General features: G+C 38.3%; 2 protein-coding genes across 3 annotated transcripts; both read right to left on the bottom strand.

Annotated features, from left to right (window-relative positions):
* Positions 1 to 9031: 9031 nt before the first annotated feature.
* On the bottom strand, positions 9032 to 12818 carry LOC117305190 (rhombotin-2-like). Its single transcript, XM_033789997.1, has 4 exons — positions 12443 to 12818; positions 11636 to 11963; positions 10510 to 10725; positions 9032 to 10107 (listed from the first exon to the last, which is right to left on the bottom strand). The coding sequence occupies exons 2-4, from the start codon at positions 11737 to 11739 to the stop codon at positions 9918 to 9920; spliced, it is 510 nt and encodes a 169-aa protein (XP_033645888.1). The 5' UTR covers positions 11740 to 11963; positions 12443 to 12818; the 3' UTR covers positions 9032 to 9917.
* Positions 12819 to 12882: 64 nt separating this feature from the next.
* Positions 12883 to 17444, bottom strand: LOC117305188. 2 transcript variants are annotated; one of them, XM_033789995.1, is made up of 8 exons: positions 16862 to 17444; positions 15919 to 16114; positions 15543 to 15740; positions 15041 to 15218; positions 14785 to 14918; positions 14467 to 14608; positions 14155 to 14327; positions 12883 to 14039 (listed from the first exon to the last, which is right to left on the bottom strand). In XM_033789995.1, the coding sequence occupies exons 1-8, from the start codon at positions 17129 to 17131 to the stop codon at positions 13891 to 13893; spliced, it is 1440 nt and encodes a 479-aa protein (XP_033645886.1). In that variant the 5' UTR covers positions 17132 to 17444; the 3' UTR covers positions 12883 to 13890. The 2 variants fall into 2 exon arrangements, with proteins under 2 accessions (XP_033645886.1, XP_033645887.1); XM_033789996.1 differs by having other exon boundaries at positions 15543 to 15737.
* Positions 17445 to 17584: the final 140 nt, after the last annotated feature.

Raw genomic sequence — 17584 nt, 5'->3', positions numbered from 1 at the left:
CTTTTAGGATACTGCATGCTTGTAACTGCCTGGGATCACCAGTGCGGGCGTTCTAAACATTGTCAGGAGCCTTTATACAACTTCTGAATGAAAAAGGGGCGGGGGGGGGGGGGTGGTGTTCCAAAGGCTCGGATGGAGAAAGGGATACTTTGTGTGTGTGTTGGGGGGGGGGGGCGTGTTTCAAACATGGATAATTTTGTCACCTCTATACGTTTCGATATTCGTTCTCAAATGCCATAAAAACCGAGGTCTACTACTACTATGTGTGGGTCGTATGATTATAATAGGTGATGATGTCATCGTTGTAAATAGTTACAAGAATTAGTACCCGCAGGCAACACAAACCACAAACAAACAAAAAAGACATCTGGCTCGTACACAATAACCAATTAATGCAATTGCATCTCCATCCCAAAATATCCAAAATGAATTCATAATAGATAGACGGTAATTACGAACAGATGCAGTTTTTATTCTATTCTCATCATTATAACTATACATAACTTTCAGGATTATCAACATTAAATAACCAATTATTTGCAATAAATTAATCTGTTGTGATGTTAATGATCATTTTACAAAAAATAGCGCCCTCATTAAGAAAGTAACAAAAGCGTATAAAATGACTAAATACTTGGTTGATATTGCCAATTAAAGTGTGATGGTAAACTTTATAAATAATTTCCCAAAGTTGACGAAACCAAATCGCTATTTTTGATTTTTTTTTTTTAAATAAATCGTCTCATAAATATTTCACATCTGAATATTACGGGTGTGGGCAATGGGTGAGTATTTTTGGACGAATTAAAGGGTTCAATGGTGTTGCAAAGCCAGCTGTTATCCCATGATGTAAAGCGACCAGTACCTCGATCAGCAAGGTGCAAGCGGGTTGGGTTTATCGATGAAGCAAGTAAACATGGTCCAACATCAGGAATAGAGTCTAGTGGCAAGTAAATAAGTGAATATGAAGGGGACAATGCAAAGCACTCTGCCTACAATATAGCCCCGCTCAAGATCAGCTGGCGCAATAGACAAATAACCAATATTTGTCAATCATTGTCTAAACCTAACATTGATCAGTTTCAAATATCTTTGTAAATGACACCCAATCAACACGGGAAGGCAAAGCTAATAGTGACACAAAATCAGAAACAGTATTTTAGGAAACTAGCAATAGAAAGGAGTGGTCAAACTACGCTACCTACATATGTCAATTTTCCCAAGTAGAAAGAAACCACAAGGTTTGTTCGTGTTTGATGAAGTGTCAATTTTATTGATAGTTGTGTTTAAAAAACAAATCCAGCCTTGTTCGTCGCTTTCAATTGCGGTTAACATCGCTTTTCAAAAGTTGAAATTAAACACCGATCTGTTTTATATTAGTTTGGGTTTATGGGGCAGGTAAACAAGTTATCGCACAGAGAATAACACATATCCGGTAAAATCGTCTTTTTGTGATGCAATCATTTATATGGAAGTTTTCAATACTATTTTTCTGGTTGACTCTGGTTGACTAAAAAAAAAAAAGACAATGACTCCGTGTTATTAAGTGAACTTCTCCATCAAAGACAGAAAATGGAAACCACATTTAAAACACGTACACCCCTGTTTCTTCATTGCTTGAAATTACACAAAGAAATAATTCGATAAAACTTGTTCTTTTCAGGAAATATGTATTTTAATTTGGAATGAAATTCTCATTGGTTATTCACGTGTACTATGATTCCGATGGGAAATAAAACACTTGTCATATCAATGCAAAAAGGTCATACATTATTCCATTTGTTATTCTTTTGTTACTTTAATGCAACATGTGACGGATTCAGTCTACATCTCAGTGTGCTATTTCCAGTCAAATTAACATCAGCAATACGCCTGGGCGTTTTGGAATAAAACACAGACTAATCTTTGAATACATTAGTATTAATAAATCGCTATCTTTTTGCTAAGTATTTGTTGGTCACTCTAAACCCATTGCAAAAAGAAACACAAACATAAATCAAAACAATGTGAACATTGATTTACATTTAAATTGTAAATAAAATAAATCTTTAGCTAGGTATCGTACCACCTTAAAACACAAACACTGTGCAATGACAATTGTTTATGGAATTAACATTTAACTGGTGTGTGTTGGGTTGACGGGAAGAGGGGAGGGGACTAGGGGGGGGGCGACTAATGGCAGCAAACCCATAATGTCGGACAACAATTGTCTCACTGCTATAGGAATAATGACCAACAGAATAATCTTTGTACGTCCATTGGTGACCAGTCTTGTTTTATTATTAATTTAAAAAGGAAATTTCTGTTTTGAGCATTCCAATACTTCTTCTTGTCGCCAAAACCGAGAAAAACACGACATGTTTGTTTATTTTGTTGAGTTACAATTTAGATGTATTATCTAACATTCGGTTGACGATGACTCGCAAACCTCTACGCGTGCCATTCACGTGCACAGTTGAAGCTGAATGAGATGTACTTGTTTAAGGTGCAATATTGCTAACACGAACCACAATGCTCGTAAACATTCAAACAAACATTCACGGCGAACCTTTGTGTGTACTTTGTATGTGTTGTCTATAAGTGGACGCTTATTGTGAATATTTCAGTCTCAGTTCATGTTATAACAAAAACTATATAATTATAACATTCCATTGATCCAGATGGACACCGAAATTATCATATAAATTCCATTATTATTGTAACTAACTTTTTTTTCACTTAGTTACCTGTTCATGTTTGTTGTGTTGTCATTTAGCCTTCGAGAAAGACTCTGCTAGGGTCGAAACGTCAGGCCATTAACTATTTTTAACTTTTTTTTAATTAGAAGGTTTCTAAATGAATAAATACATCAATAAAGTAAAAAGGTTTTGAGTTCATGTTTCCAGTTAAAACATCAAAGGTCTGTCTGGGTGCACGTGACTCACACAACATGAAGGAAGACCCTCAGCAATCACGAACAGATGTCTCTATTTTTAATAATAATAAAAAAATAAAATGTAAAGTGAGGTTTGTAAATATCCGATGTGAATTATTGTTTACTGTTCACACTTTCCAGCGCCTACAGTCACAGTAGTGTTTTATCGATATGGATGCAGCACTGGCAAAACACTTTATTTCAAACTTCCATTAAGAAAATGGTAGATGTTATGGTTGGCACTCCGAAACAATACTACAAACTGAAACAGATTCAAATAACTTCTAACTACATGTCAGTTTGAACAGCTTCCACTGATTTTATATTTGTATTTTATTACACTTCACTCTCGCAAAACACTAAAACAAATATTAAAAATTCTATAAGAACAAACGAGCCAATGAGTGGTAAGGAGGAAGGTGACCAGACCTTTATAAGGCCGTTCTACTAACACAGAATGTTTCTACCGATTAATTGGCCTGCCCCGCCTCTCCAGATTAACAATAAAAACTAAACAGTCTCCTGACGATGACTAAAGAAAGCTAGTCGAAACGTTCAGACCAATTCAGAACTGACTCCGCGGCAGTACAGTTAATTACGATCCTATAAGCTAAAGTAGTAGTGCAGTCAATTTTCTATACCATCCGCCCTGGTAATAGTAAAAAAAAAAGTCTCCCGAACATCCGATTATCTACTCCGCGGCAGTAGAATACAGCAAAAGAGTTCTCTAAGAACAAACTCTACCTGGCAAGTAGATACACACATGGTGTTACCGCAAACCTAATATACAAAAACTTAACACTAAAAAGCGCGTTTAAGGCCTTACGGACGGAAAATCACTTTCTACAACAGGGTCATCAGCACTAGAAGTGTTGAGATGTAATGTAAAAGAATAAACTTCAATTCAAGTTTTTCAAGTAGAGGGTCCTATGTTGGTAGACCCTGATACTCTATATACGAATGCTAACTGGTTCCAAACTGCCTACAGCGAGTAACATTGTTAACAAGTTGATTAAATTGGTTGCAGATGGTGTTGAGGTTTAATAATTGTCTAATTGAATCTCATCGTTATTTACTTCAACAAATCTCAAAGTGACAGGTATTGATCTTTTGGCGGGAAAAATGTGTGATTTTTGTTGTTGAGCGGACTGCAGACAACGGTATGGTCGTCAAGGAGTTTTCAAGTGGTGTTCATGCGCACATGGTCATATCGACTCATCCAGCGCCAAGTGGCAAAATTTCATAGACTTTGATTACTTTTGTGGGACGGCAATGGGGAATAATTCGATTTGAAACGAACTGTTTCTATTTGTTTTAATTTCCAGATGAAACTTTCGTCCGAAGAATACCACCTGTTGAAATAAGACTTCTGACGTAATCATGACACGTGACTTTCACTGCATATACACGCAACGTTAATGATATACAATATAGTCATAGAAATCATCATATGAATCGATGAAGTTTCAAAGTTCCAAATAAAGTAAATTTTTATACAGTGTTGAACCGTGACTATAAACACAGCTGTTACAACTTTCTAATTTTCTGGTAACGAGTTTATCATAATAACAAAGCTATATGTTGATTATAGCTCTATACATAGATGTGGACGGTTAAGCCTGAATACAGACAGGAATAATTATCTATAGTGCAGAACTGGGTTGGTTTCCTGATGGGATTGATGCACATATTTTAGTCTTGCATTCATCTTTATTACTTTTATCTCTCCGTTTATTTCAGAAATAAAAGCTTCACAGCATAATCATTTTGTTTGCTTGACTCAAGTGGGAGTTAGGTCCATAACATTATCTTCATTAAAGAACAAACTCATATTTTTATATAATTAAAGTGACTTTGGCAGTGAACTCTAACTGCGATTGATTAAAAGATGAAGATATGTCACTTAAAACGTATTGTTAATACTTATTGGTTACATATTTCTTTTCAAATCCAGGATTTCTTTTATTATATATTACTTTCCACCGAAATTTATGAAGGATTACCAGCCTGTGTATACGCTGGTTACATTTTTAAGTTCAATATCTCTAGTTTTGGTCTTCAAGAGTGTAAGATCTAGGTTAATGGTGGCCAAGCAGACTCAGTAAACACACATATGATTCAGATTGACATGTATTATGACAATAAGTCTTTCACAGTCACACTGTCAAAAAGAGCCTGTATTATGGAGGCATGAGTACAATAACACTGTCAACACAGCTAATCGCAGTACGGCACGGCTTTCTGTATACAACGACACAATTATTGTTGTTGCGTTGACAAGCGTTTCAAGACTTGGGCAAACTTTGCACATACAAAAGAACAATCAAGCATTGAATAATCAGGAATTCTTGCAGAGACGAAGCCGGAAAACTCTTAGCAACAATCGATGTATATGTATTTAGACCTGATTCTAATAAAATGACATTGTTGTATTTGGGTGATGGGAATAATATTGATGATGAAAACATCGGCTGGTGATCATAAAGTACTATCCAACCAACGCAACCCTTTACTTTCACCCAAAACATCGGCTGGTGATCATAAAGTACTATCCAACCAACGCAACCCTTTACTTTCACCCAAAACATCGGCTGGTGATCATAAAGTACTATCCAACCAACGCAACCCTTTACTTTCACCCAAAACATCGGCTGGTGATCATAAAGTACTATCCAACCAACGCAACCCTTTACTTTCACCCAAAACATCGGCTGGTGATCATATCCAACCAACGCAACCCTTTACTTTCACCCAAAACATCGGCTGGTGATCATAAAGTACTATCCAACCAACGCAACCCTTCTCCCAAAACATCGGCTGGTGATCATAAAGTACTATCCAACCAACGCAACCCTTTACTTTCACCCAAAATATGTAAACGATTAATTTTTGTTTAACGAGTTAATTATCTGTTGGTACAGTTTTAACGGTCTCAAAAATGCGAATACTAAAAAGGTGAAAGAGACCTACAGGTGAAGGATCAGTGTATAGTGCCCTTTCATCAATTAATGGAACGATCGACAAACCAAGCACGAAGTACACTTTTATCGTACATTTAATGCTTCAACAAGAGTTTTTGTCCGATCAGAATGCTCTGATTCGATTACCAATACCTGCCATTGGTAGCATGCTTCAAACTAAAAGTGATATAAAGTCTGTTGTGTGTTTATTGTTTCAGGTATTGCATGTATGCAAAGTAATTTTCCTTCATGGTGGGACCATTAAAGATGAATTGAATTGAGTTGAACATTGTCAACTAATACTTGACTAATGATTGACTGGTTTGATTGATTTGATTGACTGATTGATTGATTGATTGATTGATTGATTGACTGTGATTTGATTTATACAAACTGTATCAATGCAGACGCATTAGTCTCCATCTTCCACCCTTTACTGCCCCAAACAATCTTTATTGTTCATTTCACCAACGACGTGTACTCATCGCTTCTAAAGATGTCTTTATTTGTCTCCACGGTAGCCTCGGCAAACCGGTCATCTTATGGGTACACCAGGACTGAATGGGGAACACAATTCTTAAATGGGTGTTAAGCCAAAATGTCAACTTGATAAATACCGAGGATAATGTGAAAGTAAAGCTTCAATGGTGTTGTGTTTTTACTCCTTCGTGATGTTATCCACTCCAGCTAAAATACACAATCTTAAAGAAGCTTTCTCTTCCCATGGCATCCACCATACATTGGGAAATCAGTTAAAATTAACTGTGTACAGGAAAGTCCAGTTTGTTACAAAGACACCAATTAAGGACAACTATTGAGTAACTCTTTGCAGATCTTGTAAAATTTGATAAACTCAAGCAGTTGTCGTTCATCGTTAACACGCAGCTATCATTAACATTTTGATAACTACTACATCAATGGACACGAAACAATGTGTCTACCATTGATTGTGGCTCTACATTCAACAGTTGACAGTCGACAATCACAAGGCGAGGCTCGGGAAATGTAACCACTACCTTATGGAGGGGACGGTCTGGGGGGGGGGGGAGCAAGTCTAAACAGAAATGATCGAGAAACAGAAATGGAAGATAGGTCAATTTACTACACGGCCTTACCGGTCATCATGATGTCTTCTTTTTGTGGAAACCCCATGGGCATTAACTTTCTCATGTATGCTTTTTACGTATTCTTCTTAGTGTATAATGGGCGTACATAACCATCTGATCCGATCAATCAATGAAATCTCCAACAACGAAATGGAAATCTTCATGCATGATCCGAAAACCACTCTGATCAATGGTTCAGTTAGTTCCTTTAAGCACGTACTAGTGTATGGGGGTCCAGTTTGTATTTAAGTTAGGTATTAAGAGTTGATTTGGTGACTTCTGAAGTCGCTTAAATGGACAAACACTCACCCTTATTCATGAGGTTTCAAGTAGGAGATTTAGACATGGAAACCAAAATTGTGTTTCTTTTAATGGGTTAGGAAGAAAGGGACACCGGAAACAACTGGCTTTGCATGTGGTACATAAGGCTGTTTGTGTATTAGACTAAAAAAAGTCTACCTACAAACTTTGCAAATGAAAAAGGGCAACGATAAATCGATACAGAATAAGCAAACGATAAAAATGTTTGCCCAAGCATTGCGCAGCGGGATCACTGCGCAACGGGATCACTGTGAGAATGAATCACCGAGTAGTCGCTGCCCAACGGGATCACGGTGAGAATGAATCACCGAGTAGTCGCTGCCCAACGGGATCACTGTGAGAATGAATCACCGAGTAGTCGCTGCCCAACGGGATCACTGTGAGAATGAATCACCGAGTAGTCGCTGCCCAACGGGATCACTGTGAGAATGAATCACCGAGTAGTCGCTGCCCAACGGGATCACTGTGAGAATGAATCACTGAGTAGTCGCTGCCCAACGGGATCACTGTGAGAATGAATCACCGAGTAGTCGCTGCCCAACGGGATCACTGCGCAAAGGGATCCCCTTAAGAACAATTCAACCACACACAGGAACACAAAACCCATCACGTTGACTTTTACCCCTCACCGAGTTCCAACTGAAACCGATGGCACAAGCACACAAGGGCCCAATTTCACTGAGCTGCTTAAGCAGAAAATGTTGCTTAAAGATTTTCTGCTAAGCAGAAATTAGCAAGATACCAGTCACAAATGTGTGCATGTGACATGGTATTAAGGCTGGTAACCATATTCCAGTAAGCATCATTTTTAAGGGCTTAGCTGCTTTTCGTTCTTAGCAGCTAAGCCCGTTAGCCTAACCATAGAGCAAGAAGACACTAGTGGCATCACATTGATCACTGTTACAAATATAATTATGTTACATTAATAACAGGTCAGATAAAGAACATCAACATTTGGTTTTACCCTTACCCGGTTGTGTGTAAGCACTGCTCAGCACTTTCCGGAGTTCTGTGGAAAACAAAATAAAGGCCTTTGATCACAAAGCAAAGACTGTAGTTCAGAAAACGTTGAATAATATTGACCAGTAAAAATCAACAGAGGGCGCTATCAACTCAGTCCGAACTTGCGATTAGACGAGTGTCGGCACCCTGCCCGGCCCGAATACGGGGTGCTAAACTAGTGCACTCGAATTGCAGTGTGCTGCATTTGGATTTGGACCGAAATGAATGCGTCCAGCAACCATGTGACCAAAGACAACTGTTCTCAACTCTCTTAATATAAAGCTCCTCAGTCCAAGCAAAGATAAACGACACACTTTGTTTTCTTCGGGTCCAAGATAGGCCTACCAGTCCCGGTGCGTACAAAAAGGCCAAACATAAGTTACACACAATATTTGCCCTCCGAGGATGCAAATTTAGATAAACCATGGGGATGTGTCATTCACATCAGTTTCATCAGTTTCATGTAATAAAAACGGTTTCTATCTCATGCAACTTTCTATCTTTCCCTCCTCTTGGACTAAGTGATGCGTGCATTCGTTTCAGTTACAATTCAGTTACACCCATAAAACATGTGCACAGTATTCGACAACACCAAATAATGTCATAAGAGAGTTAATTAGCAGCGAACCAAGGACCAAGGTAGAGGGGACGGGAGCGGGGGGTTGACGTCTTAAAACCCTCAATATTGTAAAAGCAACGAATTCAACGAACGCAGTGACTGTGTTTACATTGTATTGACTTATAAATTTATTTCAACACTATCAAAAATACAATATCACTAAGATGTACTTAAACTGTAAAATTGCATTATGAGGGTGGGGGGGGGGGCATTTTGGTGAAATGGGTTGTAGCTAAAAACAAGTATAAAGATTTTGGCTATTTATAAGACGGGGCGGTGGCACCCTCTGTTGTCACATATAAACTGGTCTACTGTCTTTATCCGCAACATTGATCTCATCGGATAAACGTGCAATGACGTAAGCTTTCCTGAATTGTCCGAGGTGATGCAAATTTTAGTTGTCACCTTGCACTTTAGATCGTCTGTATGCAGCCTGAGCAAATTGTTTGTACATGGTAATGTTGTATTTAACCACTATGTTTTATATGCACAATGTACATGTGAATTGACCGCGAATCTCCATGTAAAACAATTGCGAGGTCATAAGGTACATCTTGTAGCATCCGATGATTAGGCAGTTATCAGGGGCTGGAGCTGTCAGGACTGAAGGCGGGTGGAGAACTCTATTAGTGACAAGCACTCTATTAGTGACGAGCACTCTATTAGTGACGAGTAATCCACAGGCTAAAGTTATAATCAACCAAATATTATTTTGTAACTGAATGGAAGTTCCTTCTTCATAATGTCCCATACTACTATTTCAATGGCTCTCTTCTGGACCATCATTTTGTACAAATGCGGGTACGTCTTCAGAACATTCTGGAGACGAGCAGAGAAAACTGTTCGAAACGTCGAGACCACACCGGATCTTTTCAGACTCATCCCAAACAGATTGTCACATGGACTTGATTATATCCGCAAGTTAAACAAGTTGTGACTTCTTAGACATTTATAATTTGGAGACTTCTTGTTTTGTTTCCATGTTGTTTGAACCTTCAATGATCCTCACAGACGATATTTGATCCCATCAGGTAATATTTATCACCAACACAGAAATGTTTTTCACATTGTGAGCATTTGAAGCACTCGAGGTGAAACACCCGTCCAGGTGTAACTGTCATAACGAGATCATAAGCTGGTATAGATCGGTTACATGCTGAACAAACACCACTCGGAGCAAACAATCTAACGGTGAAATAATAGAAACGAAAATGTGTCGTTATGAATACATTATAGAGCAATAATTTAAAGACTAGAAATATTCTGTTAAAAAATAGGAATAATAGAATAGCAACAGTTGACAAAAGGTAGTCGACAAATAACTACATCTTGTTATCATTCAATGGCAGTAAATACACCCCCTTTCTCATGAAGACAAGCAGAGTATACTGTTCGAAACGTGGCCAACACTCCCACAAAAGGGATTTACACATGGTCGTACCCGCAATGAGTTTACAATATTATATAGTTTCTTCCTACCCATAGAAAGTCCAACGCCCATACTAATAGTAAGGAGTTGAGCAACTTTCTACCGATAGAGGCCTTACCTGAGGTTATCTCGTTTACACAGTTTCCGACCCATCTTACCTGAGGTAATCTCGTTTACACAGTTTCCGACCCATCTTGATGTATAAGTAACAATCTACTTCACCAAGTCGACATTGACAGAGGTCGCATGCTAAGCAGTCTTCATGCCAGTATTTATCCATAGCTCGTAAGAAGTAGCGTTCATGAATTGATTCATTGCAACCGGAACATTCTAAGAAGGATGGATGGACATTTAGTACTTCATCAACAGTCTCTCTGTGGAGAAGGAAAATAAATAGGATTCCATTAACATTTCATTGTTTAAATGCTGCATATCACTTGTGCATAATTATTTCCCCGTATTGTGTGTTTATTTTGAATGTTGAATAAAGAATTTCTGCGGCAAATTTTAAGATCTATATTTCAAAGTGTCATTAGTTAGTAAAGGTCTACTATAAAAATAACGACACGCACTCGTAAAAGAACACTCAGTTTTCACTTTTTTAAATGACGCTTGAGGGGAAAAACTACACATGATCAGTTTTTCAGCGTTTACTTCTTTTCAGGAGAAACATTTTGTAATTTTCATCTTGCCCCATTTATGGGGGAAAGTGCGAGTCAAACTGTTTATCAGTCTGGAACACATGTTGAGATTTGTCATGTGATACCACCGCAAAGGACACGACACACGCTGATGATTGCCGGCCGAGGTTAAAGGTCAAGCTATCTCAATAACGGTGTAGATAGGGGCCGGGGAACAACTTCAATGGAGATGACCTTCTAGAAGACGGGGGTGATAATAATGGGTGATGTTTTGAGGTGCAATAGTCATAGCATAAAGAGAAAGAACTCGATGGTCATGGCATAGAGATAATTATGACTCGATGGTCTGTGGGCAAAGAGGTCAGGGGTAGAAACATCTTGAAACGTCATCATCATTTTGGTTTCAAGACTAATACAGAGAGGGTAAGCATAGAGTAGAGGAAAGTTAAGGGCATAGAGGAAGGGTCAGGGGATACAGAAATGAAATAATGCCACAAACCACAAAGAGCAAGGATTTACCCAATGAAACAAATAAATACGCATTGCGCATCTGAAGAATGACTAAAAAGGAGTAGAACTCGGCTTCATGTGCTTCATGGTTAACGTGAAGGTACTTTTAATGAGTGGTACAGACTTTACATACCCGTTAGAATCTGTTTGCTGTCCTCCTTCACGATCCTTTGACGTCATTCTCGTCACAACGGCAGCATGAGCTCCAAGATCAGCCATGGTGCTATTGGAGTCCATCCTGGGCTTCTTTCTTAATAATAATATTATTCTTGTCGACAAACTGCTGGTGCGACTTCAATAGTAAACGTTCCAATTGTTTATACAGCAACTGACAGCGACGTCACATGTTTATGTAATGTAGGTCGAGTGGCTCAAATTACCAGCAATATAGACGCATAAGAGTCCACGAGAACGTGATCACCAACTACGTAGACATTGTATGAACTGAAGAATCATTTAATCTGAGAATGAAAATTAGAATAAAAACTACAACATTAAGTATTATTCATTTTATATACACTATTAACACCACAAACATTTGTGACTAGAAGTTTACGAAGCAATTCAACATGGAGCTTTCCTTGTCATTTGTTTCTGATTTAAAACCGTACAAATCAACCTTCATGAATACTCTAAAATAAAACACATCTGTTGAAATTGACTCACAGTTTATTTATTAAGGTTTCCCTTCTACGGTTCAAACATCGAGGGTTCAAACATAGCTAGGTATAACTAATTCTACCCCATGGTTCACATGAAGTCACCTTTAAGGTCATTAAGTGCAGAGGTGTTAATCTTAAGTAGGCCTACTACACGAAAAACATTCTCTTTGCAACAAGAATGTTTTGAAAAGGATCTCGAGATAAAGAGTATGGTATTTCAACTCACATTCGCAAGACTTAGATTGTACCAACTTAAAATAATAAAACCAACCACTCACCCAACCATGCTTCGATTTCTTGATCCCCAGTAGGTCAGCTCTTTCCATTTTCACACCATCTGAATTCCAGTTTCCTTCGGGCAATCAAACAATTTTCGTTGTCCACAAACACCAAACACCTTTTCCTAATTCAAACTTTAGAAACCCAAACTTATTGAGAGAAAAGAAGCAATTACCACGTGGAGGAAGATTTCCGTGTTACATGATGTTATGTTTTCATTTTTCCTGTTTGTACATGTATACTGGACAAGCATGTACAGTGTACATGTGATATTCTAAAACACACTTGTAAGGATCACGGTACACGCATTTCCTGTTTATGTATTGGAATCGCCCATCGTCACGGAGGAAGCGAGTTGTTTTTACAACTCAACTCAGACTCGACTATTATTGCATAGGGGGGGGGGGGGGTTACACGAAACATACATTTTACAGTGTCATAATTTTGAATGTCTTTACTAGCGGAAAAACACAATACTTTAGATCTTTTTAATAATTTCATCAGTAGAAGTGTTTAAGAAGACAAGCAGATTCAAAAATATTGTTTAACCAAAGCCTTCATTAATTTGTACACCCCTCCTTTTAATCGTGGACTGACCCTTTGTGTCCAAGCAAGACCTTTAACCAATAACGTCTGTTAACAGCCACACAAGTACAAAATCATGTTATCTGTTATAAAACAAAGTCCGAAAAAGCATATACCTTTACACATGGAAGGTAGTGGTGGCACTGCCTTTAACATGGAGGTACCTCCATGGATTCAGAACATTTATGAGCTTTCGTACAATAACTACTTAACTTCATAGGGACTCAGACCACTGGGACTTTAACTTCACTAAGTCCCAATGGTCTAGGACTTGGACTTAGGCCACGAGAACTTTAACCATGCAGGAAGAAAATTATATATAGGACTAGAGTGCAGCCATCTGTACAGTTCTCCACCTTTGGTACTCAGAATGTTCGGGACTCAACTGAGAAAAAAAACATTGATACAAAAAGATATATATATTTTGTATAGTATTTTACAATTTTCAAACTTTAACTTGTTACAATTGTTGCCTCGCCCTACGGCGGTACGGATGATTTAAACGTAAAATCTGCACATTTATCATCGGTACACAATATAATTGTAAACATAAATCATTTCATCATAACATTTTTATTGTAACAATCACAAATCGTACCTCGCAGGCCAAATGGATGAATTGTACCAATATGGATAAACTTAACGTATAGTTATATTATTCAAAAATAAAAATACTATTGTTAAGTCTTGCGACTCGTCCTCAACCCAAGTGACTTGCGCCTCTGACTCTGCTCTGACTGCCCTGACTGAGAAATGACAGGCAGTTAACACCGAGCTCTGAAGAGACATTGTAACACAAGACTTGTTTACAGAGATAGTCCAACGGTCCTTTCTCCTATAGCTCCAACAACCTGCCAATAAATCACACTGTAGTTCCCTGGCAGCTAGAACCCATGCCTGCAGTACAGCCAAAACAGTGATTATCTGTTGCTATGTATAACTGTTTCAAGTCTTCTGTCGATGCGATATCCCATACAGATGGAGCAGATTGTATCTTGCCTCCTGGTGCATCTTGGAATAAATAAAACAAGACACAGACAATAAGAAACAAGCTTGACATAGGCCTACTCTCAAAAATGCATGCATTCGAACTGAACGTTTACTATCTATTAATGGCCGGGCCTACCCTTTGATCTGGAGCGACGTTGATAGATTGGCAGGTCCAGTTGCTGATTGAAATCACAATCAAACAGCTTTCCATCGTAATTTATGTTGAGGTGGTTTCGACACATCAGGCCTGTCATTGAACCTGGATTGAAGTTTCTTACCAACAGGTTCATGTATCCTTCTAATTCATTTCTGTAAAGTAAACAAAAATAGTAACTCAAAATCATTTAATACAAGTTTGAGTACACCTATCAAATAAAATTACATATTTTAGTACATGTGTGTTCTTCAGTAAAGACACTTGACCTGTATTTTCAAGCAATGAACTCACCGGCGGTATAAGAAGTCTGCAAATCTCTTGATAGGCATGTTGGTTATGGTGTACAAGTTGTTAAACTCAATCCCAAAGGTTTCCCACAATTCTTTTTTGTATTTCATTTCTAGATCTGCTTGAGCTGGAGGCAAAAACCCACCTAGGAGAAGACCAAAATGAAGGAGAATTACTTTTTAGAATGAAAAATGTTCAACCTTTCCTCGTCCGACTGTTTCCTTTCATTCATCAATAAAATGTTGACTTGTTCAACCGTCAAACTTTTCATGTGAATCACTATATTATTTAGATCCCTAAATTCTGATAATAAATTCTTACCGAGTGGGTTATACACGAGGTCCAGTCTGAGCTTACTATCATCCTTCCCATATCCAAGTTGATTCAGCATGAGTAGGGCTTGAATACTCTTATCAAACACACCGCTCCCTCGCTGTGTGTTCACATTCTTCGCACTGGAAGAGAATTATTAATAACACCAATTTTATTTGGATTTTAATTAAATCACTGATATCAATGTTTAGTACCTATAACAAGACACATAAACGTCAACCTTTATGCTTTAAATGTTTAGAACCTATAACACGGCAAAGAAGCTACAACAATGATATTATTTTCTGCTAGGAATTCTGCCGTCTTCTCATGTCCAGGTTCTAGAAGTGCAGTGAGATTACATCGGTCAATAACATCACGTCCGAGATCTCGCCCACCTTTGGCAAGAAACTTGAATTCTGTTGCAAGTTCTGGCGCCCCACCTGCAGTAAAGTAAAGAAACAAAAGCAAAAACAATTGATTTATTGCGTGAAGTGTGAACTGGGATTTCACACAAACTGTCTGATCAGTAATGCGCAGACACCCGTCAAGCAAAACACCCTTTGCCGTTAATATAATAACTACATTAACATTGTGAATACTTGCTTAAAGCACTTGGCGATCAGTGTGGTCAATTCAAGTAAAATGTCAGGTAAAATAATCGTGAAGATTTCCAAAAGCTCCGCAGCAACATAATATGACCTACCTTAAACTAACCGTTTTAAAAGTGAGTTAAGTTCATAACCTCAAGAGCTAAACTTTCTTACCAGTGAGGTCAAGTGTATGTACAGATGGGCTATTCTTCAAGATTTCAAGACATCTTTCAGCAGTCTCTCTAGTCATCATTTCCTTTCTCCTTGGTGAGGACTCAACATGGCAATGAGTACATGCTTGATTGCAATACAGACCAATATTAAGTTGTAATACCTCAATATCGGTTTTCTGCAGGAGCTTCTCCAAGTCTGCTGTAACAAAACAATACGTGGTCAAACTGTGGTAAGATGTTGAATCAAGAAAAACATATTCATATTCATCAACGTTTTTTTGCATACAAAATTACATGAAAATGCACTATTTGAAAGTATAAGCCAAAACGGTAAACATCACCGACATTTGTAAATCCAAATGTTTATAATAACTCACCTTTAGAAGAATTTTGACTATACTGCCTAATAAACTCATGGAAGGTGGGAATATTAAGGTTATCAAGCGCCCTCTGTCTCTTCTTCCGTTCATCTCTTGTAAGCTTGGCCTGTCCCATGTTACGTAGATTAGAAGCTGTTGTCTGAAAGTCCTTGTTCACATCCATTTCTTTAAGTGTTTCTGGAATAAGTGAACCCTGTTTGAAAAATATTCAAGGTACAAATGTAAGTATCGTCCTTTTCATAAGTTCATAGTAAAAAAGAACTTGATACAAACTAGCACCACGTGGTGTTGTTGTAATTAATAGAGCCAATATACCATGGACTAATCCCAGAATGTGCGAGAGTAAAAAGAATTACTCCAAACATTGTTTTATAATAGGCATAATAGACATTATACATAAACTGTATTATGAGATAAGAATTGGCCGAGATTGCAAACTGCATGCTCACCAACCAAAGGACAATGAAAGTTATTGACCTGCAATTCTCAGAATTTAATTAAATGCAATAACACCAATCTGACTTCATTTTTTTGTAGATTTTGATATAACTCGGTCCACAAGAGGGCGCTGTTTAAACCAATAATGTATCGGCTATGGGACGACTGAAAACCCACGATCACTTAGACGAACCGGACCAAGACGACCCGGAAATGGTTCACAACAGGGGGAGTGCGTGGACTGCCCCGTTTGGGAGTGTGTGTATGATTGGGTATAAACACCCCCATTGGTTGTCATTACTAGTACTCGAGAAATGCTAGGCTTGAACGACTCTCCAAGCCCATGATTTTATCATGTAGGCCTAGGCTAGGGCCCGACCACACATTCACACTATATAGTATATGAACACCGTCTGGTGGGGGGCTCGCAACCAATTCTTTAGAAATAAAGGCCCAAATCAATATCTTTAATTAATGCACAGTTATTTTTAGCTGTACTTACCGCTGTCCTCTTATGTAAATCCTTCAATCCTTCCCATCTCTTGTTCGAAGGTTTATCCTGACGTTTCAAGTTGTGTTGATGAACATTGACGCTAGTGTTGTAATCTGGAAGGTTGACATTTGGTTCTTTCTGACACAACTTCACAAGTCCCCCCCAACTACGACATCCAATAAATGTTACATTCCGCACATTCAACAGCTCCCGAAGATAAGAATTTCTCATACTACTCGTTTGTTTACACAATTGAAGGCACTTAGGAATTGATAGCATTTTGTAGCTTGATTATGCAATGCTTACTAGTTGTAGCATAGAGTGTAGAATCTCAGCTGCTAGCGTACTGTACAGTACTGTACTAGGCCATTACAAAAAATAAGTGTACATTCTGACACTAAGCTATGACCAAGAAGGTCAACAATACAAAGAGTTTTCAAGTGATGGCGCCCTCTATAGGGCTCAGATGGGAGAAGTGCCCCGTATATTTTAAATTCAGGAGCGGATCCAAAGCTTTCAGATTGGGTTACCTTTGTTCTAATTTGTGCATATTCACCGTCATAGGTGATTCTGTCCCCCGTAATAGGCTGGATGCAGTTGGATCAAAGAGGGCGCTTTTAGGAGAATGTTGTACACAGTTTGCCGTATTGGGGACAGGCACGATATAATCTCGGGGGGGGGGGGGGGGGTGCCGACAGAGTCTCCGGGGTGGGGTTCAGAAAATCCCGCCAC

Source organism: Asterias rubens, chromosome 22 (assembly GCF_902459465.1).
Source record: "Asterias rubens chromosome 22, eAstRub1.3, whole genome shotgun sequence".
NCBI lineage: Eukaryota > Metazoa > Echinodermata > Asteroidea > Forcipulatida > Asteriidae > Asterias > Asterias rubens.
Note: the sequence above shows the minus strand (reverse complement) of the source record. Positions and strands in the feature narration are given on the sequence as shown.